The sequence below is a fragment of the Symphalangus syndactylus genome, chromosome 22 (genome assembly GCF_028878055.3).
Source record: "Symphalangus syndactylus isolate Jambi chromosome 22, NHGRI_mSymSyn1-v2.1_pri, whole genome shotgun sequence".
In the NCBI taxonomy this organism is placed as follows: domain Eukaryota; kingdom Metazoa; phylum Chordata; class Mammalia; order Primates; family Hylobatidae; genus Symphalangus; species Symphalangus syndactylus.
Genome location: NC_072444.2, coordinates 30,803,547 through 30,826,442, shown reverse-complemented (window position 1 = coordinate 30,826,442; position 22,896 = coordinate 30,803,547). Strand labels below are relative to the sequence as shown.

The window sequence follows — 22,896 nt, the reverse complement described above, 5'->3', positions numbered from 1 at the left end:
AGGGACCTGATACCTTTGGACAACCATTATTTAGTTGACTGCAAAGAAGAAAGTAGAAAAAGGAGGGCAGGGGGGCGGGGGTCCTGACGACAGGGTGGTCAGGAAGCAGAAGTGAGCAAGGAAGCCACGTGGTGGTCCAGACAAAGAGCCTTCGGGGGCCAAGGGGACAACCAAGGCAAAGCCCTAAGATCGAGTGTCGGGGAGAAGGAGGTGCAGGGGATAGAGTCGGGGGTCAGGGTGCAGATCTAGTGGGGACTTTGGCTTTGACCCTCTGTGAAATGGAAGCCCCTGGAGGGCTTTTGCATGGAGGAAATTTGACCTGATTTAAAAGGTCTGCCAAGGCTCGCCCTGGCTGCTGCACTGGGAATGGCAAGTCATGAGGGTGTCTTAAAGTTCAGTGTGTGCACGATCCGATGTACTCAGAAGGCACATCCTGATGTGGCAGGGCTGTCGTGGAGCCTGGGAGGCCGCATTTCTGATCTCATGCTGATGCTGGCCCATGGACCACGCTTTGCCTGGGGAAGGTGCAGGGAGAGAGGATGGAAGCAGAGAGCTAGGAGGCTATTGTGAGAAACCACCCAAGAGCCGCTGGAGGCTCAGAGCAGGGTGGGCACAGTGGAGGTGGGGAGAGGGGTCAGATTCTGGACTAATTTGCAGGGGAAGCCACGGCAGTGGCTGAACTTCAGGCTCCAGTGATGGGAGGATTAGCCAAGGAGGGCTCCCCGGGATTTGACCTGAGCACACGTGAGCGAGACCTCCCGGGAGCTGATGCTGCTGCAGGCTGTCCTCCCTGGCCCACACCAGCCCCAGGGCCTGGAGTGCCCCTCCCCCACCCACTCTCCCCTTGCCTGCCTGACAAACTCCTAAACACCCTTCAAAACCCAGTCTTTGTCGGGCGCACTTTGGGAGGCTGAGGCGGGCGGATCACTTGAGGTCAGGAGTTCGAGACCAGCCTGGCCAACATGGTGAAACCTCATCTCTACTAAACATAGAAAAATCAGCTGGGCTTGGTGGCATGCACCTGTAGTCCCAGCTACTCGGGAGACTGAGGCAGGAGAATCTCTTGAACCCAGGAGGCAAATGTTGCAGTGGGCCAAGATCGTGCCACTGCACTCCAGCCTGGGCAACAGAATGAGACTCCATCTCCAAAAAAAAAAAAAAAACCCAGTCTTGGATATTCTGGACACATGATACCCCTTGGATGAACCTTGAACCTTGAGGACATTACGCTCACTGAAACAAGCCACAAAAAGGACACACGGTGTGACTGCATTTGTCTAAGGTGCCTAGAGTAGTTAAATTCATAAATACCGGAGAATGGTGGGTGCTGGGGCTGGGGGCAGGGAGCGGGGAAGGGGAGTTACTGTTCAATGGGTACAGAGTTTCAGTTTAGGAACATGACAGGGAGATGGATGGTGGTGATGGTTACACAACTATGTGAATGTACTTACTGCCACTGAACTACGCTTGAAAAAGGTTAAAATAGTAAATTTCATTATATATATTTTACCACAACTTAGAAAATTCTCTTTGATAAATGCAGTAATGTTTTAATTAAAGAAAAAGAATGAAAGGGATCTTCCTGAGCAGGTGTGGATTGGTTTCTAGGACGTATTGTGGGAGAAAAAATCAAAGTGCAGAAACATATAGGTAGTGTGCCACCCGTCCTGGAAGAAAGATGGGGGATAAGAAAATACACATGTCTGAAATACAAAAACGGAAAACGGAGCCCTGGGTCCCCTCCTCTGAGAAGCCCTGCCAGGAGTGCGGGAGCCCTAACCACAGACTTAGCCCCCCCGTCGGGGCCCGGCGCACTGTGCCCTCCTGGGCTCTCTCCTCCTGGGCCTGGATGTGGGAGGCATCAGGGAAAAGTCAGGAGGAAGACGAGGAGGAAGCAGTGAGCAGGTGAACAAGCCGCCCGTCTGTCCGTGCTGGAGCCCTGGTGCTTGGAAGGAAAGTGCTAGAGGTGGGGAGAGATTCCTGGGCTCTCCCTCCGTGGGCACATCCGGAAGGAGGAGGCTGGGGAGGCAGCAGCAGATCCTTTGGGCGGTGGATGCATTTGCTGCATGGATGCATTTGATACCTCAGGGCAGTTGAGCTGCAGCGGAAAGACAGCAACGGAGCTCCGGCAGGTGGATCCTGAAAACCGATGGCCTCCACCCCCGGGCTTCCTGGCTCAAATCACAGCCGCTCACTAACCGGGGCTCAGCTTCAGCTGTGCTGCATTTCAGTGTCTGAGATGTTTGGGGATGAGTGCCAACGTCGCCAGGCTGCCAGCCAGATTTCCATACACCCCCCACCCACAAACATGCTGCCTTTCTGGCTTCTCTTGAGAAGTTGGCAGATCTCTAGCACCAGGCCCGCCTTCCCACGCTCAGCATTTGGGCATGGGCCTTCTCCCATGGGTGCCCCCCAGTGGTGGCTACCCCGTGGTCCCCATAGGACACTGTCCTCACTCTCCATACCTCCTGGCCACAAGGGCTTCTGAGTTCGGAAAGGAGAGACGCACCTGTGAAGCCACCCCTGGTTGGTTTTCTGTCCTATGGTTTTTGAGGGTTATTAAGAATTATTCACCCCACGCTGGGCTTGCTGCCCGAGAGGCCCGGTGCTCTGAGCCGCACCTGGGGAAGTGTGACACTCAGAGGGAAGCAGCCCTGTCCGAGGGCCAGCAGCTCAGGGGCACCTTTCTCTCCGGCCTCTTGGAGGGAGCTGTCACTTGCAGAGGGGCTCCCCTCGCTCCATGAGTCCCACCCCATGACCAGTTCTTTGCTCATGGAGCACAATCGCGTCCTGACAGCAGCCATGGAGCAAAGTCTGATGGACGGCGCGTTTAGCTCGGGCAGTCATTCATCGATCTTGCCCACGAGGCAATCGCCACCACAGCAGTGCCACTTGGGGCCGGGAGCACGTGCCGTTGGTGAAACACTGGCCAAGAGGCCAGAATGGATGTCACCCGCCATGCACCAGCTGTGGGACGTCAGTTGCTCCATCTACAAAAATAACAATTCAGTCCTCATGTGCAGGTGCTGGGAAAGCTTCAATGAGATACAACTGAATACACAGCCCTGGCTTTAAGGACATAGACTCATCCCAGCAACGTCCACAGAGCCCCTGCTGGGGACTGCCTTGGTTTCCTAGGACTGCTGTAACAAAGTAACATAACCTGGGGGCCTGAAACAACAGACACTGTTCTGTCACCTTCTGGAGGCCAGAGGTCTGATACCAAGGTGTCGGCAGGGCCAGGTTCCCTGCAAAGGCTCTGGGGGAGGGTCTGCCCCATGCCTCTTCCAGCTCCTGGGGGTTGCCAACAGTCCTTGGCTTGTAGACGTGTCACTCTGGTCTCTGCCTTCGTAGTCTCATGGACTTCTGTGTCTGCATTTTCTCTTCTTGTAAATCACCAGTCACATGGGGTTTAGGACCCACCCTAACACATTATGACCTCATCTTCGCTAATTACATTCAAGAAGGCCCTATTCCCAAATGAGGTCACCTCTAAGCTTCTAAGTGGATGTGAATTCTGTGGGGATACTGTTCGACCCAGTATAGGGGCTAAGCCCTGTGATGATCCCAACTGATGGGGTCCCTGCTCTCAAGAAATTCGCAGTCCTCGGCAGTTTCTTCATTCCTTTTGCCTTCTTTATTCTTCTCAATGGGTTTATTACTGAGAGCTGCCTCCATCCCTGTCCTGTGGCAGGAGAGGGCAAGGAGAGAGCCCACAGGGGAGGCTGTCGGGCACCCAAGGGCAGGGCCTGGACACGGGGAGGCCTCCCAGGCCAAGAGGGTGGTGCTCCAGAGCCTCTGGGCCCCACCCCCGGCTGGCAGGACAGTGCCGATTTTCTCGTTTCAGATGGCAGAGCAGCTCATGACCTTGGCCTATGATAATGGCATCAACCTCTTCGATACGGCAGAAGTCTACGCAGCCGGCAAGTACGTGTCTTTTCGCATGGGAAAAAGTCGTGTAGAATGCCTGGGCAATGCCGGAGCTGCAGGGATTCCTGCCACTCGCGTTCCCAAGAGTGCTCACAAATGCACCTTGCACCCTGCTTTCATTTTTAAACTCTGAATGGCTTTAGGAGGTACTATTTTCATGGGGCTGGAATTGCAGAAGGCTTGGACACTGGTCACTTGCTAAACTCCCCATGGAGTCACCAGGGGGACCACAGTCCCTCTGGTGCCAAAGATGCTGTGCTGGGTGAGAGGCACGATTAAGCTGCTGTCCTGGGCTCTCTTGATGTGCCTGACATTTTGACATTTCATGTCTCACTTGTGTAACTAGGGCTGCAGGGCCTGCAGGGCCTCAGAGCTGGGGAGGGCAGGCTCCGGCCGAGTGCTGTGGGGAGCACTTCCCATCTTGGCAGTGAACTTTCCTGCTCAATTATGTAAAAGCTCAGCCCTCTTCAGCCAGGCCGTTGGCTTCCATTTTAAAGACTGGCTGTAATCAAATCATCCACTCTCCTGCATCGGGTTTCCAGAAGTCAGCTTTTGTTTGTAAAATCATCTGTTGGCCCTCTCTTCATCCTCCTTCTGCCCCCCTCCTGCCTGGGGCCAGCCAAGTTCCTGTCAGCCGGGCAGACTGCAGGCCTGGGCTGCTGTGCACCATTGCTGCTTGGCCCGCAGCTGCTTCGTGGGCCCTGGGTGGTTACCTGCAACTGCAGCGGGGCCCAGAGCACCCGGCGGCAGGGAACCCAACTGGGCCCTGCTCAAGTTCCCACCCAGAGCCTGGGGAGCACACAGCCCTGGGGGCTGCCGCTGGGACCTCAAACCGCCTCCAGCCCCCATCTGCAGCCCTTTTGGCCCTCCGGATGGCACAGCCCCCTCCCACCCCCTCCAGACTGGCAGCAGCTTCCCATCAAAGTGAACCACTTTCCAGACAGATGAGCCCAGCGGAGGGGTCTGAGGTCAAAAAGCCCAGTGCAGATGCCAAGCCGAGAGGCACCTCCCATCCCGAGCCCCCCACCTCTTTGCTGCCTGCTTTGGCCTGGGTTATGCTGCCCTGAAGAACATGTGGGAGGCAGCTCTGTGCAGCCTCCGTGGATGAGGCCGGGCAGACCCCATGTAACAGCAGCCACACTCCGTCCTCTGTCACTCGCAGTTTCCATGTCCCCCTGTTTAAGTGGACACCCAGAGCTGGTGAGCTGGGCAAGATCACTGGGTCTCCAGCAGCCTCGGGCCTCTCAGAAGCCGCTTGCCGGAAGACCAGGGAGTCAGGGAGCAGCTTCCCTTCAGGTCGCCATTTCTGTGGGATCCCCTGCCCTCTGCTCCTGGGCCGGCCACTGCGGTCCCTCTGTCCAGCTCAGAGCTGAGCCCCCGGTGGACGCCCATCAGTGCCCTCACAGGGGAGCTGGGTGCTGCGTGCCGGGGATAGGTGGGGAGAAACTGCTTTGGGGAGTTTGGGGGAGGCTGAGAGGCAGCTTGCAGGGGGCCAAACCCTTATCTTCCCGAGGCCCCCTGCTTCTCCTGCTGACAGGAATTTGCAGGCTTCTCAGAGAGCTACAGGATTTCTGTGTCCCGCGAACAGATGTGAGTCCTACCAAATTCACAGCCAGAGCCACAAGCCACAGGCTTAGGTAACTCACTGTCTGCTGCTCCTCTGCCCCAGGGATCACTGCTAGCTTTTCTCTCTCCCTCCTCCTTTCCTGATCCCCAAATCAGGGACGAAGGAATAAAAGGAAGAGGCCTAGGGCTGAGTGAATTTTCTGTGCATCTTGACCATAAATGAGGAGCATTCAGAGCGCATGCTAAACAGCTTGCAAATCAGAGCCCATTATTTCTGAGTGGATGACTCAGGCGCTTTTATAATTGGAATGTAGCACAGAGTATGGATCATTCTCCGTCTGTTGTTTTGCTCAGAAACATTTTGCTACAAGCAGAAAGTTCTTCAAAGTTAATCCAGTGCTGCAGTGCCGGGCGAGGCTGAAACGGCCGCCATGCCCCCAGCTAGCCTGAGTTTGGTGCAGGACCCAGAGTGATGCCAAACAGGACAGACAGTGGTCTGCCTAGCATCTGACTCTGCCATTCAGTGCAGGAAATGAGAGGGACACGTGCACCCACACACATGCACACGTGTATACACACACATATACACAAGCATGCACATCTGCTGGAAATCCAGCCCTTGACCCTGAGTACATGTTGATTGTCTCTCAAAACAGAGCATGCACTTGATGAATAATTTACCTTTAAAAAAAGATACTTGGCCAGGCGCAGTGGCTCATGCCTGTAATCCCAGCACTTTGGGAGGCCAAGGTGGGCGGATCACTCGAGGTCAGGAGTTCAACACCAGCCTGGCCAACATAGTGAAACCCCGTCTCTACTAAAAATACAAAAATTAGCCAGACGTGGTGGCGTGTGCCTATAGTCCCAGCTACTTGGGAGGCTGAGGCAGGAGAATTGCTTGAACCCAGGAGGCAAAGGTTGCAGAGAGCCGAGATCTCACCACTGCACTCCAGCTTGGGTGATAGAGCAAGACTCCATTTCAAAAAAAAAAAAAAAAAGATACTTCTTTGGAAATTTTGCCAACCTAATGCTGCCAGGCATTTTCCTTGGTGAATTTTCAGCTGACTAGGAAATAGGATGCTGGCCTTGCCAAGCTTGACAGCAGCTCCTTCCTTCTCTGTGAGAGCTGTGGCCACCACTGCTTAGACACGCGTCTGCAGGGGAACATGCCACAGCCATCCTAGTGGGGGGCAATAACACAGCTGCCAGCCCTCTCTCTGGAATGAGCTACTGAGCCAAGGCGGGTGTTAACAGCCTGGCTGTCTGGACCCAGTGACATTTTCACAGAGGGAACCAAGTGGCCAGTGGCCACAGTGGGTCTGGGTTTGATTTTTCTGTTTGGCTGTGATGAGAGCTCGGTGTCTTGTTTTGCAGGGCTGAAGTGGTACTGGGAAACATCATTAAGAAGAAAGGATGGAGGTAACGACCCTGCTCTCTGCGGTCTGTTCCTGGGGTGGATGCGGGCGAACTATCCCAGGGTCAGCCTCGTCAGCCTGTCGTGCAGTGTTGTAAGGCCTGCAAGTCCCCACATTTTTCTTGCTGGGAAGTGGAGAGGAAAATTCAGTTCTCCAAGAGAAGGAGGTGACTCTGCTTGCGAAAGAAGTTGAAGGGAGGCTGAATACACTGTCCACCCCCACCCTAGCCTGCCCACTCCACCTCTGTCCCAGCTCATCCACAGAGACCCAGAGCGCCAGGGTCCCTGCTTGCAAAGTGTCAGGCCAAAAAGAGCTTGGCGTGAGAACGGGCCTGGGTACAGCAAAGGCGTGCTGCTACAGAAGATGGGGGTGCAAAGCCCTTCCACTTCTTTGGCTGGAGCACTTAGGGTCAGGGGAGCCAGGGGGCCAGAGAGGGGAGTGGCTCAGAGAGCCTGGGGGCCTGGGGTTGGATCCCACCCTGCACCTTGTCCACAGGACCTTCACGGCATCTCAGCCTCTCCGGAGCCCACTATTCCCATCTGTAAGGGGGTGTGTGGGGGACCGTCCTGGCAGGGCTATCCTGAGGGTCAGTGGCCCCAAGTCTGTAAATCACCCACCCAGCTCAGGGCGGGACGTGTCACACTCCCCTGGGAAGTGGTCCCCTCCAGCACAGACCGGGGAGCGGTCCCTGGGTGTGATGGAGCCCAAAGGTCGCAGATCGGGGCCATCCACCCTTCTCTCCCAGGAGCCTATGGGCCCTTCCCAGGCCAAGGTCCTCACCCACCTTGGGACCAACTGGGCTGAGCACTTGCCTGCATTTTGAGGCCCCCCAGACCCCTGGACACGGCTTTATCTGAAGGTGCTGACAAGCCCCAGGACCCTGTTTCTTAATAAATGTGTCTTTATTTTCAGAAACATCAGAAGCAGTTATAAAGTTGGGCCTCCCTCCTCCCTCCCCTCCAAGTGCCACTCAGAATCCCAGTGCCAGGGGGAGCCCTCACCCCCTCCCCCATGGATTCCTGACACCCCTTCCTCTTGTCCCATCAAATTTGTTTTTTGGCAACTCTGATCCCAAAACAAATTCCTCCTCACCCCGTAATTAAAGGAAATTGCATATATTAGCAAATCCCCTGATCATGTCTTTGGCAAATGCACATGGAGGTGGTGTGGGGTGAGGTGATCACCTCTCTTCCTGGAGGTGATGCTGCCCCTGCCAGAGCTCTGTGGCCGATGCTTTGGGGGGCAAAGGAGGCCTCCTACTCCAGCCTCGTGAGCTGCTTCCCTGAGCAGCCCGGGACCCAGGTGGGAAGGAAGCTCAGCCATGGGGCACCAGGAGGTCATTGTCACCCCCTGGGTGGGAAGTATTCCCTCCTCTGGGAGGGGTCAAAGTCAAATGTGGCTGGGGGGGGCCATCATTATCCCCCATCCCACCAGGACAAAGCCACTGATATGGGCATTTGTCTCTTGTGGACTTAGAGCAGAAGAACGAATTACTTCCCTTCACGCTGCTCAAGCCCAAATCCTCAGAGTTCTGTGCCTCAGCTACTCAAACCCAGAACTCCACTGGCCTGGCCACACTTGGGCTCCCTATGCCTCCCCTCCCTCCTTTGGTGCCCCCCAAGTTACCCCAACCAGGCCGTCCCACAGATTTTCTGCAACACTTGTCACATTCTGTAGGGAACGTTGTGGAGAGCTTCCCTGCCTGCCTCCCACCCACATCTTTCCATCCTCAAATCCTGCCAGATCCCCCCAGAGCCCACCCCTGCCCCCTGGCCCACACCCGGCCTCCTCCAGCTTTGGCTCTTGCCGCTTCCTCTACCTGGATCAAATCCACGCGCCCCTCGTATTCCCTGAGCCAGGCCCCCCTCCCACATCCTGGGCGGAAGGCATCTCCTCTGGGCTCCAGTCACACTAGGCCCCCCACTGTCCAACTCCCACTGCCTGACTCACAGTTACTGCCTCGGTGGCTGCCTCCTGGCTCCATGAGGAGCCCACGCACCCCGGCTTGGCACGTGGTACACATCATATGATGGAGAAGTGCCCATTTCATGCCCCAGGCTCCCAGGCGGGAGGGCTTTCAGGACCTCTGTGTGAGAGATGAGGATGTCAGGGATGAAGGAGGACCCCCCAGGGGCCGGGCTTATCACACCCCTTCTTTCTCTTCTGTTCCGCAGGCGGTCCAGCCTCGTCATCACCACCAAGATCTTCTGGGGCGGAAAGTAGGTGCAACAGCTGGCAATGCTTCCAGCCCCGGCCACGGCCCTGTGCTCCCCAGAGGCCCCTGACCTAGAAGGCTCCTGGGGTGGCGGGAGGACAGTCCTCCTTGAGAAGGGAGAGTGGTCGGGGTCCGTCCTGGACAGGCCCCGGCCCAGTGCCATTTCCTGTCCCCAGCAGGGGCAGAGCTGGCGTTTCTGCAGCCATCAGCTATGCCTGGTCCCTGTCCCTGTTAAGGGACGTCAAATCCAGAAAAGTAGCTGTGGCTGAGTTTGCCTTTTACAAAAACCTCACTTAACTTTTCTTTTTACTTACATGGATTATTTTTTCCTGGTCACTATGGTAACATCATAAAAATTATGAAAAACACAGAAAATTTGTGAACTGCCCAAACCGCCAAACCACTCCAAATTCCCTGGGCCGCCTGTCACCCCTGCAGGTCTCCAAGTGTCTAGCTCCATAGTTTCTGGGCTGGACACACTTGGGCTCACAGGAATTAGAACTACGATTCATTCATTCATTCTTTCTTTTTTTTTTTATTTTTATTTTGTTTTTATTTTTCATTTTTCTGAGACAGGGTCTCGCTTTGTCATCCAGGTTGGAGTGCAGTGGCACAATCACGGTTCACCGTAGCTTCAAACTCCTGGGCTCGAGCAAGCCTCCCGCCTCAGCCTACAGGGATGTGCCACCATGCCTAACTAATTTGTCCTTTTTCTTTCTTTCTTTCTTTCTTTTTTTTTTTTGAGACAGGATCTCACTTTGTCACCCAGGCTGGAGTACAGTGGCATAGTCCCAGCTCACTGCAGCCTCAACCTCCTGGGTTCAAGTGACCTTCCTGCCTCAAGTAGCTGGTTCTACAGGCACATGCCACCATGCCCAGCTAATTTTTTTTTTTTTTTTTTTGTATTTTGGAGAGATGGGGTTTCATCATGTTGTCCAGCCTGGTCTCAAACTCCTGAGCTCAAGTAATCTGCCCACCTCAGCTTCCCAAAGCACTAGGATTGCAGGTGTGAGCCATCACGCCTGGCCTTAATTTGTCCTTTTTTAAGATATGGGGTCTCACTGTGTTGCCCGGGCTGGTCTTGAACTCCTGGGCTCAAGTGATCCTCCTGCCTTAGCCTCCCAAAGTGCTGGGATTACAGGCATGAGCCACTGTGCCCAGCCTGACGTGTTCTTAATTTAAAAAAAAAATAATAATAGTAAGTCCGAATCAGACGGGTTAGGTTGAAAATCAAAGCCCCCTACCCCCTGCTGATCCCCCCTCCCCTCTGAGCCCTGTGACCAGGCCTCACCCTGGGCCTCTGGGAGTTCAGCCCTGTAGCCTTGGGTACCTACCCCCAAAGTGGAATCCGACTTGCTGACCCCATTTTTGCGTCTAACCTTGCATCATAAACGTTTTCTGGGAGGGGCCAGGGTGCCAAAACCGCTGGCGACATCACACGTGGTCGGCCTGTTTTCCAGGGCGGAGACAGAGCGGGGTCTGTCCAGGAAGCACATAATCGAAGGTGAGGACGCGCTTGGGCACCTCAGGGCCCCCACACCTGTGGGATCATCTTCGGAGGCCAAAATGAAGGCAGCACAGGGCCCGACCCCCAAAGTTGCCCCACCGAGGGCCCAATCCCGGGGCACCCAGTGCTCTGGCCTGACCCTCTCCTTCCACCCAGGCAGCACAGCGGGACCCTGCAGGGAACGAGGGCAGCCCGGTGGCTGAGCACAGACCACAGACCAGCCTGGGTTTCAATCCAGGTTCGGCCCCGCACTGGCTTAGTGGGTCTTCAGCAAGGGGCACCCTGCCCCATGCCTCTGCCACAGTATCTGTGCAATAGGGACAGTAAGAGTGCACCCGGCAAGGGTGGCTGGGATGCCCGCAGCGCCCAGGAGAAGGTGCACGCCACATAGCCTGGGGCTCAGCACTCGTGGGCACCAGAGCAAGGCACCGGGGTGTCTGCCTCTTGCTGTATCTTTATTGTCTTCATGCCTTTCCTATCCTTGTTCATTTTCTTCGAGGTAATAGATCATTCCATTGAAAATCACCTGGGGGGGCAAGCCACCCGCTCCCATCCTCCCCACCCCAACCCAGCGTTTCACTCTGCCGGCTGTGTGTCCTGTGCTGCTCTAAGCACCAGCGGGTGGCTTGGGCATTTTAGACACTATTGCTATTGTTTTTGTTTTTGTTTTTGAGATGGAGTTTTGCTCTTGTTGCCCAGGCTGGAGTGCAGCGGCACGATCTTGGCTCACTGCAACCTCCGCCTCCTGGGTTCAAGCAATTCTCCTGCCTCAGCCTCCTGAGTAGCTGGGATTACAGGTGCCCACCACCACATCTGGTTAATTTTTTTTTTTTTTTTTTTTTGTATTTTTAGTAGAGACAGGGTTTCACTACGTTGGCCAGGCTGGTCTCAAACTCCTGACCTCAAGTGATGCGCCTGCCTTGGCCCCCCGGAGTGCTGGGATTACAGGCATGGGCCACAACGCCCGACCATAGACACTATTGCCTTTGATGGGACGGGCAGCAGGTGTAGCCCTCCCTCCACATGTGATAGATAAGGTGATCTCCCTGTTGTAACACACAGTGGCCTCAGAGGAGGGTATATTGTCTGAGGGAGGAGGGGCTTCCCCTTCATTTAGTCAAGGACATGTGGCCTGTGGTCCCCCGACGTCCTCCTGAAGGGGAGATCCCCCACTCCCTGTGGGATGTGCCCCCACCTCTGCCGTGGCATTTCACAACCTCCATCAGCTTCCGGAAGCTTCCAGATGCCAGAGGCCTCTTCTCCATCTCTTGTTCCCTGAGCCGGGCATGGATGGGCCCAGGTGCCTGTGGAGATGCAGCCACAGCAGTGACACCCCCCACCCGGTCCTCTCCCAGGTCTGAAAGCTTCTCTAGAGCGACTGCAGCTGGAGTACGTGGATGTGGTGTTTGCCAACCGCCCGGACCCCAACACCCCGATGGAAGGTAGGTGGTCTGCGGCGGCGCCACTGGTTAGGCCTGGGTGGTGTCTGAAGGGTCTGAACCTGGGGTTGTAGAGGCCACCAGCATGGGCCCTGCTGGGCACCCGGATGAGCCGTGAGAGGAGGCCGGGTCCAGGGTGGGGGTCAAGGGGGCAGGCCTCCCCTCAGTAGGGGTGAGCTCAGCCTCTGGCTGCCGACCCCTAGCCAGGTGCACCTGGCACCTCCAGGCTGAGTCCCTGTCCTTGATTTGGACCCAGGCCGATCCGCCCTCCGAGTCAGAGCCGCAGGGGAACTGTCCCCTCCCTTCTGCGGCTATTTTGCAGCTAAGTGAAGTCGCAGTGTGGGGACTCCGACTGCAGTGTTCTCTCCAATCACCGTCCATTGGGAAGCTTGGGGGGTCTTTTTTGCTCTGGGGGATAAATTACTACATAGAGGAGAAGAAGCATTCAGCGCTTTGAAAATCGGTTTTGGTTACTTGGGCGTCGTTTATTCTTTCTACTCCTGCGATCTCAGCCCCCTCTGCTCCCCCATCCTCCTGCTACAGGCGTCTTTCCATGTGTGCTTTGCTGCTGCAGGGACTTGAAAGTTAAGTTGTGTTCCAGTTATTGTTTTTTATTTGTTTATATATAGCACGCACGTGCGTGTGTTGATATATTTTTTCCTTTTTAACTAAACGCGTGTTCTGCACGATGATTTGTGCCTCCCCGCTGTGCCTTCGTCGTGCCACGCCTCTCAGTGCTCCCAGCTATCAACTCTGGTCTCTTTAAATCTTTCTTTTATCACCAGGGGACCCATTTAGTTCCTCCAAGTCAAGGACATTCATCATAGAAGGTACACAGTGCCCCCAGCCTGACTATTGACTTCTGTGTCCAAGCTGCATTTTATGAGACAGTATTTTTATTTACATGATTCTTTCACCCCATGAGAAACTTCTCCATAAAATGCATAAAGAGGGGAAAGAGCGCCCTATGAGAACACCTTGCAAGTGAAGGAAAAGCAAAGTGGCGTTGGAGCCCCTCGCCCCCAGCCCCCCGTCCCCTCGTTCCTCCTTCCTCCCGTGCATGGCCCCCACCCCTGGGCTTGCACTGCTGAGCTCCGCGGCGGCCGGGGGTCCTCTTGATCTGAGGATGCTGTGATCCCCACCTGGAGCCTTGACCCTGGATGGTGCCATGGGAAGGGTTGGGGAAGACCAGGTTTCCACAAGGAGCAAAGCCATCAGGGACCCCAGAACACGCGGCCCCTCACCGAGTCTTAGCTCCTGCTAAGCTCCTGTCTCTCCCGGAGGCAGAGATCACCCGGCTTGGCACGCTGCCCCGTCCACAGCACGCTGTTCCTCGGACAGCATGCTGGCTGCGTGTCCCCTCTCACCAGGTGGCCAAAGCTCTCCATCACCATGGAGTCATTTTCCTCCTGAAAGAATAACCACAGAAGCCGGTAGCCTTCTGAAACCAGGGAGTGGCCTCTGGCCACCCACAGTCTCTCTGCCCTCCCCACAGCTAAGGGCCCCAGGACCCCACCCCAAGGGCAGGTGTCCATCTCCCTGGGCCTGGGCCCCTGTCTGCCAACTGGTGCTGCCACCTGACCCTCCATGTATCATTTGTGATGCGGCAGGAGATGCTCTGGGTTTTGGCAGCAACTAGAAGGATTCAGTCCTCCTACTTCTGTTCAACAGCATTAAATATTGAGGTGAAGGACAGTTGTCCCTAATTGCCCCGGGTCTGGGGCCACTGATACCACACTTTGGTACAAGCTCAGGGTGCTCCCTCATGTGGGCTCCCTGTCCAGCCTGCTTCTGCCCAGATCCTCCAGGGAGCCCAGGGGCCTTTGCCTAGGACTCCCCACCTCAGGACAGCCAGAGGCTCCTGCCCCGTCAGCCCCGTCTCCCCATCGCTGCATGGAAGGGGCGCCGCAGGGCAGTGTGTGGTTTCACTGGCTGGGACCTTGGAGACCTGAGACAGCTGCCGGGGAGGGAGAGCGAGGGAACGGGGCTGGCGTTGGGGGCCTTGGCTTCCCTCTGTCTGGCATGTGGACCTAAGCCTTGGCTGAAAAGAATCGGGAACTGATGCTGCATGCTCACAGGTGCCCCAAGAGTGTTTCTAAAAAAACCACAAGGCCAGCCAGGCCAGGCCAGGAGCCCGGACCTGGGTAGGATGTAGTTAGAGATTCTCCTGGGACCCTCTAGGTTCTCCTCAAACTTTCCCAACCAGGCACTTCCTGAGGGTCTATCGGTGTTGGCGGTTAAAGCAGGTGGCCCAGGGAGGTGGCCCAGAGAGTTCAGACTCCTTCCCAGATCTCCACCCCCAGGAGGGGACAGAGGATTCCCAGGAGCCACAACCTCCGACCTTGGAAGGAAGCAGAGAGCAGGGGTGGTTTGCCAGGGGTCCTGGGTGAGTCTGCAGAGACCACCACCCCAGAAACCCCAGTGGCCTCAGCTCTAGCCTTTAGGAGGCCCCAGGTTCTGCTCAGGGTGGACCTCAGTAAAGGGGCACTCAGGGAGCGACCCCCAAAACAGAAGTGGACGGGAAGCCAGCGCTGCCACTCGGTGGCCTCGTTGCCATTCCGAGGTGGAGCCTGCAGAACAAACCCAGCATCTTCCATCCTTCCTTCCTTCCCATCAGCCCCACTCCCAGCATTTTCAGGACCTCACCTTCCAAGCAGCATGGGCAAAGGACAAGCAGGCACTTAGGGAGAGCCAGGGCTTTTCCAGGGTCAACGTTGTTGCTGTTTTTAGAAACACTTGCACTCCCACTCACTCCCACACTGCCTTTGGCGGTCGAACTTGCAAGCACTGTATCCGACCCGTGAGAAGCCTAGCACTGTAGTCCCTCACCCTGCAAAGCTAAGAAGCTTCTGAAATTTGAAATTTTGACACCAAGTTCTGTTTTTAAAATCACAACATCCCCATGAGGCTGAGAGGGAGCTATAACCAGCAGATCGTTATGTCTCAAAAGCATTTTTGAATACTGGGAAGAATCCACTGTGTCGCTGGGACGAGGGTCTTCCTCCCTTCTTTAAAAGGCCAGCGTGGAGTCTCCGCGATTTCATCCTCAGGGTCTTAGGAGTCTCTGCCATCCACGATTCAGGTTGTTCCCAGGGCTCATGGAGCCTCAAAGCTGTCCTACTCCAGGCCTTGGCCCCTTACAGGAGGAACACCCAGACCCCTGTGGCCCTGGGACCACCCCTCGCCAGGGGACAGGCACGTTGGGACTCTGGCCTGGTGCTGGGCTGGTTTGAGAACCTGGGCCATGGTCTTACAAGGCTTTCCACGCCCGCTTCTCAGTCTCCTGGACATGACAGGAAACATGAGCTCAGCCCTGAAGCCCTATTCTCCAGGACCATACGGCGCCCCAGGTCCTGCCACATCTCCTTATCCAGCCCACTCTCTGTTCCAATTAGACTTTGGAATAGCCCGAAGTAGGAGACCAGAAACGCAAAAACACGTGTCCCTCCTGCCACCCATCTGACTGTAACTTTCATGCATTCACCTGGCCCTTCCTGAGTGATCGGGGCCCTCGAATCTTCCCCAGACCAGAGAACCCCCAGTTCTAGAGTCCAGAGCCACATTCTTTGATTGTCCCCTCTAATCTGCCATAGAAACATCACGGTCCATCCATAACCCATTTTTCAACATTTCCATAGGCCTGTAACCAGTCGGGGAAATTGTTTTCACCACCAACTTCTAGGATTGTGATTCACTTTTCTCTTTCATCCCAAAAAACCCCTCCCACACCCAACTTCAGAGCCAGGAAGTACACTGCTTGCAAGACATCTTCGCAGCCCCTGTCCCTCCTCCCAGCGTCCCGCCTGTATTTGCAGAATGTCCCAAGGCTGGCCCTGAGCCCTGGCCGCCCCCCACCTGCTGTTTCCCTTTCTCTCACAACAGAGACCGTCCGTGCCATGACCCACGTCATCAACCAGGGGATGGCCATGTACTGGGGCACGTCACGCTGGAGCTCCATGGAGATCATGGTACGGCGGCCACGCAGCATGTGTGTGTCCAGGCACAGGCTCCTGGCACAGGCTCCCGGCACAGGCTGCATATGGAGACCCCAAAGCTCTGGCGGGGTCTGTGCCTTTGGTCCCAATTGCAGCGATGCCTGGGTGCTAAGGGAGGGACAGGATGGTGGAGTGTGGTGGTTATGTCTGTAGGCCTTGCAGACAGGGATTCCGCATGGATCCCAGCGCTGTGTGGCCCTGGACAAATGGCTTAACCTCTCTGAGCTTGTTTACCCACCTGTAGAACACTTCTGCTAGGCGAGCCCCCATGGGGCCATTCTGAGGAGTCCCTGAGAGAGCCAGTGTGAAGCTCTTAGCAGATGCCCTGGAGCTCAGCAAGCAGTCTGGGGTGATAACACCATCAGCTGTTTCCACTGGGCTCCTAAGATGTGCCCGGTGCTGTTAGGTTAAAGGGTTTCACAGGGACCCTCTCACATGCAATCCTCACGGTGCCTTTACCAGGTGAGTGCCGCAGGCAGCCCATTTTTCAGATGTGGACACTGTGGCACAAAGAGGTTCAGTAACATGCCAAGGTCACGCAGCTTGGGCCAAGATTAACGTCCAGGCGCTGTGGTTCAGAGCCTGGGCTGCTCATAACTGGACCCTCCGGCCTGGGGGTCCCACCACCCCACCTCCCTTTCCCAGCTCACCAGGGCCTCGCTGGCTCCCAGGGAAGCTATGAGTGTGAGCGGTGGGGAGCCCGGGCTGCAGCTGCTGGTCCAGGCTGCACCGGGGACACCTTGGTGCCCTCTCCCTGGCTGCCCTGGCAGCCCCCCACCTGCTCACAGGCAAGGGCCCTCGGGGCCCCTTTCTGCCTTCACAGGAGGCCTACTCGGTGGCCCGGCAGTTCAACCTGACCCCGCCCATCTGCGAGCAGGCTGAGTACCACATGTTCCAGCGCGAGAAGGTGGAGGTGCAGCTGCCGGAGCTGTTCCACAAGATAGGTGGGCACCCTCGGGCCCCTCGCCCCGCCCCACCCCACCCCCCTGCTCTCGGGCCCAGGGCTTGACTCCACTTGCTTTTCCTCTTCAGGAGTGGGCGCCATGACCTGGTCCCCTCTGGCCTGTGGCATTGTTTCTGGCAAGTACGACAGTGGCATCCCACCCTACTCAAGAGCCTCCTTGAAGGTGAAGGAACAGCCTGGTGGGGAGGGACGGGCAGGGGACAGGCATTTTGGACGGGTGGGACCTTTGGGCCGACTGCTTTGGTGCTGGGCAGGGGTTCCGGGGGCCGCAGCTGCTCCCACCTTGGTCTGCTGGGGGTGGGCTCCTTGGCGTGAGAATATGGAGCCCCTTCTGGCCTGACCCCATGTGTAGAGGGGCTGCCCAGCCTGTGGCACAGGCCCAGGTAGAGAGGCCCTTTCACATCCCCCCACCTCTGCCCCCACCACATCCCCCCACCTCTGCCCCCACCACATCCCCCCATCTCTGCCCCCACCACATCCCCCCATCTCTGCCCCCACCACATCCCCCCATCTCTGCCCCCCACCACATCCCCCCACCTCTGCCCCCACCACATCCCCCCACCTCTGCCCCCACATCCCCCCATCTCTGCCCCCACCACATCCCCCCACCTCTGCCCCCACCACATCCCCCCATCTCTGACCCCACCACATACCCCCATCTCTGCCCCCCACCACATCCCCCTACCTCTGCCCCCCACCATAGCCCAGCATTCAGAACTCTGAGACCCCTGGGCCTGGGCTCCGGGATGGGGGCTGCAGAGCCACATGGAGGTGACCCTGGGAGAGGCGCCCCTCCCCACCACACAACCTCCGAGTGGGGACTCGGGAGGGTCCCCAGACTGCAGGATCTGGAGAATGTGGAGCGGGTCAAGAAAGTCTGCCCAGCCAGCAGTCTCAGCACTGGGGCCCACAGCCCTGGGTTCCAGGGCAACATGGCCTGGCCCCCCACTCCTCCCATCCCACGGCAAGGTCAGGGCACCCCTCCAGGAGGCCCTGCCATCCTCTGGGGGGGATGGCCAGGGGAGAGAGCACTCCCCTAGGGCCAGGAGGTTCTTCTGGGCCGCGGGTGGCAGCCAAGACCCCAGGCTGTCAAGTTTCCTAAGAGAAGGAAGGCCAGCACCTCACCTCCTTGTCCTGACTTGGGGTTGGGCCAGCACCACAGTCTTTGCACTTCAGAGCCTGGACAGGCCCCGCTCATCCACCAGCCCATGCCCGGCCCACTGCCCACTCTCCCCTACTTGAGAGGCCTGCGGCAGGGGCACTGCCCTGGCTTCAAGATGGGAAGAGCCCCTATGAGGGAGAAGGGTCCAGAAGGAATGAGCCCATCGGCCCCCTGCATGTGGGGGTCCAGGTGACCTGCTCTCATCTGTAGCTGTGCCGCTCCCCTCCCCTGCAACCAGGGCTACCAGTGGCTAAAGGACAAGATCCTGAGTGAGGAGGGCCGGCGCCAGCAAGCCAAGCTGAAGGAGCTGCAGGCCATCGCCGAGCGCCTGGGCTGCACCCTGCCCCAGCTGGCCATAGGTAACAGGGTGGGGTCGCCATGGGGCCAGTGTCCCTGGGGAGACAGGGAAGGGATCCCTGGACATCATCCCCCAGCCAGCCTCAGGTAATCGGGCTCTAAGGGGCATGGTTGGGACTCCATGCCTCTAGGGGGATGTCAGGAGTCCCTGAGGACCTGGGCCACCGCTCCATCTGCCAGCCATGGGTAATGGGGCTCCCACTTTCATGGGAAGAGGATGGGGAGCGCTGAGCACTTGGGACACCTCTCCATCAGGGAGCAGCGGGCTCCCCCATGCCACCTCCAGCCACCTCTTAGGCAAAGCCCGTGCCCAGCACTACAGGGCTTCCTAGGCCCCCTCAGCCCCCCAGACCAAGATGCTGGGTCTCTCAGCCCAGTCAGGGGCAAGGCGGACCCATCAGGGGCCCCTGTGGTGGGCATTTCTCCCTCACCTGGGGTCTCGCTGCCACAGCCTGGTGCCTGAGGAACGAGGGAGTCAGCTCCGTGCTCCTGGGGGCCTCCAACGCGGACCAGCTCATGGAGAACATTGGGGCAATACAGGTGAGCATGAGAGGCCTTGCTGGGCAGAGCGCCCATCCCAGCCCGAGCCCCGTCCAGTGCATCCTCCCAGGCTCATCCTGCGTGCCAGGCTCTGTTCTAGGCGCTCAGGATGTGCTAGTGAACCATCAGAGTTGTGCTCCTGGAGAGCTTGCTTTCCAGCAGGAACAGACTTGAACACTAACTGCACACAACAAGGAGGTTAGAATGTGTGTCGGGGTGGGTGAGCGCCATAGGAAAGAAGCCAGAGAGATAAGGGGAGGGAGCTGGGGCCAGGGACGGTGGCGCTGCAGACTCAGGTTCAAGGGGGCCTGTCAGGTGGGCTTGTTGAGAAGGTGGTGCTTGAGCAGTCTTGAGAGATGCAGAGTCAGTCACGCAAATGCCTGCGGGAAGAACCTTCCATCAGCAGGAAGAGTTGATGCAAAGGCCCAAAAAGGCCTGGAGCAGAGGGGCAGATCCCGAGAGGCACGACACACCTCCAAGGACTTCTGAGTGAGATGGGGGCAGTGGCAAAATTGTGGGCAGAGGAGGGCGAGCTGCAGCTCAGCCTGGAAAGGGAGCCTGCTCTCCAGCTGCTCCGTCGGGGATGCTTTGGGAAGCAAAAGTCGAAGCAGAGAGCCCTGGTGGGAAGTGGCAGCTGCGGGTCTGAGACGGGAGTGGTGGTTGGATCCTGGATGTTTGGGAAGGTGGGGCCCCTGGGACTGGCTGACAAACTGGATGTGGGGGTGAGAAGGCGAGGTGGAAGTCGGCCCCTGGGTGTGTCACCTGGAAGGGTGGCGGTGCTGTTAGCTGAGGCAGGTGCAGCTGGAAAAAGCAGTCACGCACATGGAAGTCCAGCATTTGGCCTGGAGTTTGCATTTTACGTCACTGCTGCCACCACCCTTCAGGAAGGTTCTAGGGCACCTTGACATTTGAGGGAGAGTGCACAGACCCAGGCATGCTTCCTCTCTGCCCCAAACCTTCTGAAACACAAAAGCAGCGTGGCCTCCCTCTGCCTCAGATGGAGCCCAGATGTGATGAGGTAACCCGGGCCTGGCCAGCCGACCATCTGCAAGAGCCTCGCCCCGCCTCCTCCCCAGTCCAGGCCCATCTTGTTGGTGGGATTCTGATTTGTTGTTGTTCTTGCACGCAGGTCCTTCCAAAACTGTCGTCTTCCATTATCCACGAGATTGATAGTATTTTGGGCAATAAACCCTACAGCAAAAAGGACTACAGATCCTAAGCCGCCCCGCCCGCCTGCTCGGACAGTTTCCGTTCCCTCCTAGTCTCTGTTCGCTCGCTTAAGCTGTTTTGAAGCCAAGTGAAGAGTGTGGTTTGCATCCAAGAGAAAACACCACACTGTGACGTCATCGGGAAATGATCTCCCAAGTCGCTGCCAGACACCACCCACTGCTTCGCCGGACAATGTCGAAGTCTGATCTGTGCCGGGGACGGCACTGGTTAGGAAGGATGTTCAAGCGGTCCCACCCAAGCCTGTCACCTCTGCTCATCCTCCAAGACCACCCAGCTTTCTCCCAGCCACAGCCAAGATTCCCAAAGTCAAGGCCAGGCCAAGGCCTGGTTGGGTCCTTTGGGGGGGCAGGGCCGGCCTCTCCTCTGCTGAGAATCCCTACCTGGTGTAGGGGGAGAGGGGAAAGGGGTCTGGCCCATCAAGGGGCCCCTTCTGCCAGGGCCTTGGTTGCTGGGGCAGGGCCTCCCCACTGGGGGTCTTCCTCCACCTCCCACTTTCCAAGGGCTCCAGGAATCTGGGGCCTGACCCCAGATTCTTCCCCCATCCTTCTCTGCTCCAACCCACCCCACTGGGTCCCGGCAGGGGCCATGCCTGCCAAGCTCGAGCTGGCCCTTGACCCCCACCCACCCCCACCCTTGCTGGCAGGGGCAGGGACCCAGGGGGATTGACTCTGCAGTTTGGGAGCCACAAAAAGCGTAGGGGTGTGATTTCTAGCTCAGCATCCCACCGTCTTCCCCCTACACACCAATGATGAGCCTCATGCCAGTGAGGCCTGGAGCACTTGGGAGGGGTCCCAGTGGGGCAGGCCCCTCTGGCCACCCCTCTGTCCTGGCCCCGGAAGGCCCTGTGGTCATGTGCTCCTAGCTGCACGGTGGCTGCTGGCCACACCGCGGCAAGTGGCAGTAGAGGCCAGCCCTGTGCACAAGGGTGCACTCCTCTTAGCCCCTGTAGACTTTCTCTAAAGCTGCCCTCCACCCCAGGCCGCTGCTCTGCACCGAGGTGGTGGGCTTGGGTTTTGCAGAGAGCATGCTTGGACCCTTTCAATAAGGAAGGGTCCTTGGGGTTTTCTGTGCCCAGGAGTTGGGGGCTGCACCCCCACAGAAGCCCCCACAATGTAGGAAAAGACCTCAGGGAACCTCTCCCTGGAAAGATGGCCAGGGCTGGTTAGCCCCTCCCACTGCCTGACACCTGGAACAGACTGGGGAGAGGGGAGAGAGGGCAGGACAGGCCAGAGTGATGCCCCTGTGCAGCTTGGGCCAGAGGGCTAGGGATGCCAGTAAGTCTGCAGGTGCGGGGTGCCACCTACAGGCCCAGGCCTGTGTCCCGAGCAGTACCCAGGCTTTGCAGACGGCGCAGGGCAGGGCTCCACCGAAGCCACCCCCACCCCTCGCCAGCTAGCTCCCTAGGGAAGCCTGTGTCTCCTGCCCCCAGGGCGCACCCTCAGTTCAGGCACCTCTGTTCCCGCTTTGCCCTTGGAGGAGCCACTATTCCAGAAGGCTCCACCCTGCCATCCTGCGGGAGCCTGCTGTCCAGTCCTGGCCGGGCCAAGGCCTGGGAAACTACGTGTGAAAGTCAGAAAGGCCAGCGGGGAGAGGCTGGGGCGAGGGGAGGAGAGGGATCAGCTTCTGCTATTACCGACCCACCATCATGCTGCCCCTGGCGCCTAGAACCCTTGCCCCTCCTCGTAGACCAAGTCCTGGGGATCGCCACTCAGTCCTGCTGCCTGCTTCACCAGAAGCAGCCCTGTGAGTGTGGGGCGGGGAAGTCCCTTCTCAACGGCGGTCCCAGCCTATGGCCCCGGGCCCAGGTGGGGGTCACCTGCTTCCTTCCCGGACAGGGTCCTGCAGTGGCCAATGGTGCCAGAGGGCAGGTGGCCCACCCTCGCCGTCAGGGAGCGTGGCTGGCCCCATCCCCACTGCCACCCCAGCCCCACCCACTGTTGGAAGAGGGACCAGCGCGTGAGGTGGTGCCCGGGGTGGGCACTGCTGCTTAATGCGAAGCACACCTGGGGCAGCTGAGCCCCCAAAAGCTGCGGGTTTGCCAAACACAGGCCAGGCCCCGGTGTCAGGATGCAGTCAGCCTCTGGCACAGCCTTTTCCACAACTTGGTTCCTGGATGTCCTGTTTGCTCCACACCTATCTACAGGGAGGATGTGAGGGGGCTCTGCCTCCTGGGGCCAGGTCCCCCCTCTCAGGAGTGGGTGTTGGGTAGGACCATCCAAGAAAGGACAGAAAACCAAGGGCAGCTGGGGTCTAGAAAGGAGGGCGCTGGCCCTGCTGGGCGCTGCAGAGCCCCCAGTTTCCTACTCAGCTTTGTGCTCAGGTCCCAGGTCCCGAGGAGTGACAGGGGCTTCCTCCCACCTTCTGTCCTTGTCCAGTCATGTAAATAATGTGCTTTTTCCATCCCCCAGTCTTTTTTTTTTTAAACCGACCATGGTTCCTCAGCTAACTGCATTCCCTACCTAGGCAGAGACTGTCCTATGCCTCGAGCTTCCAAACGAGACTCAGACCATGACACAGCCACCATATTTATGGAATGACAAAATAAAGCCCAAACCCATCGGTCTCTGCGCCTTTTT

General features: G+C 57.6%; 1 protein-coding gene across 12 annotated transcripts in view; it reads left to right on the top strand.

Moving 5' to 3' along the window:
* KCNAB2 (potassium voltage-gated channel subfamily A regulatory beta subunit 2) overlaps positions 1-22,883 on the top strand; it is a 108,340-nt gene extending 85,457 nt beyond the window's left edge. For 5 of the 12 annotated variants that reach the window (XM_055262383.2, XM_055262381.2, XM_063631989.1 and 2 more), the window contains 11 exons: positions 3,848-3,927; positions 6,871-6,915; positions 9,086-9,130; positions 10,587-10,630; positions 11,989-12,075; positions 15,955-16,040; positions 16,891-17,011; positions 17,100-17,194; positions 18,432-18,552; positions 19,002-19,090; positions 20,220-22,883. In XM_055262383.2, the coding sequence (XP_055118358.1) occupies positions 3,848-3,927; positions 6,871-6,915; positions 9,086-9,130; positions 10,587-10,630; positions 11,989-12,075; positions 15,955-16,040; positions 16,891-17,011; positions 17,100-17,194; positions 18,432-18,552; positions 19,002-19,090; positions 20,220-20,309 (903 nt within the window). In that variant the 3' untranslated portion in view covers positions 20,310-22,883. Of the gene's footprint in view, positions 1-3,847; positions 3,928-6,870; positions 6,916-9,085; positions 9,131-10,586; positions 10,631-11,988; positions 12,076-12,857; positions 12,903-15,954; positions 16,041-16,890; positions 17,012-17,099; positions 17,195-18,431; positions 18,553-19,001; positions 19,347-20,219 lie in introns of those variants that run through there. The other 7 variants (XM_055262379.2, XM_063631986.1, XM_063631984.1 and 4 more) reach the window with 4 other exon arrangements.
* Positions 22,884-22,896: the final 13 nt, after the last annotated feature.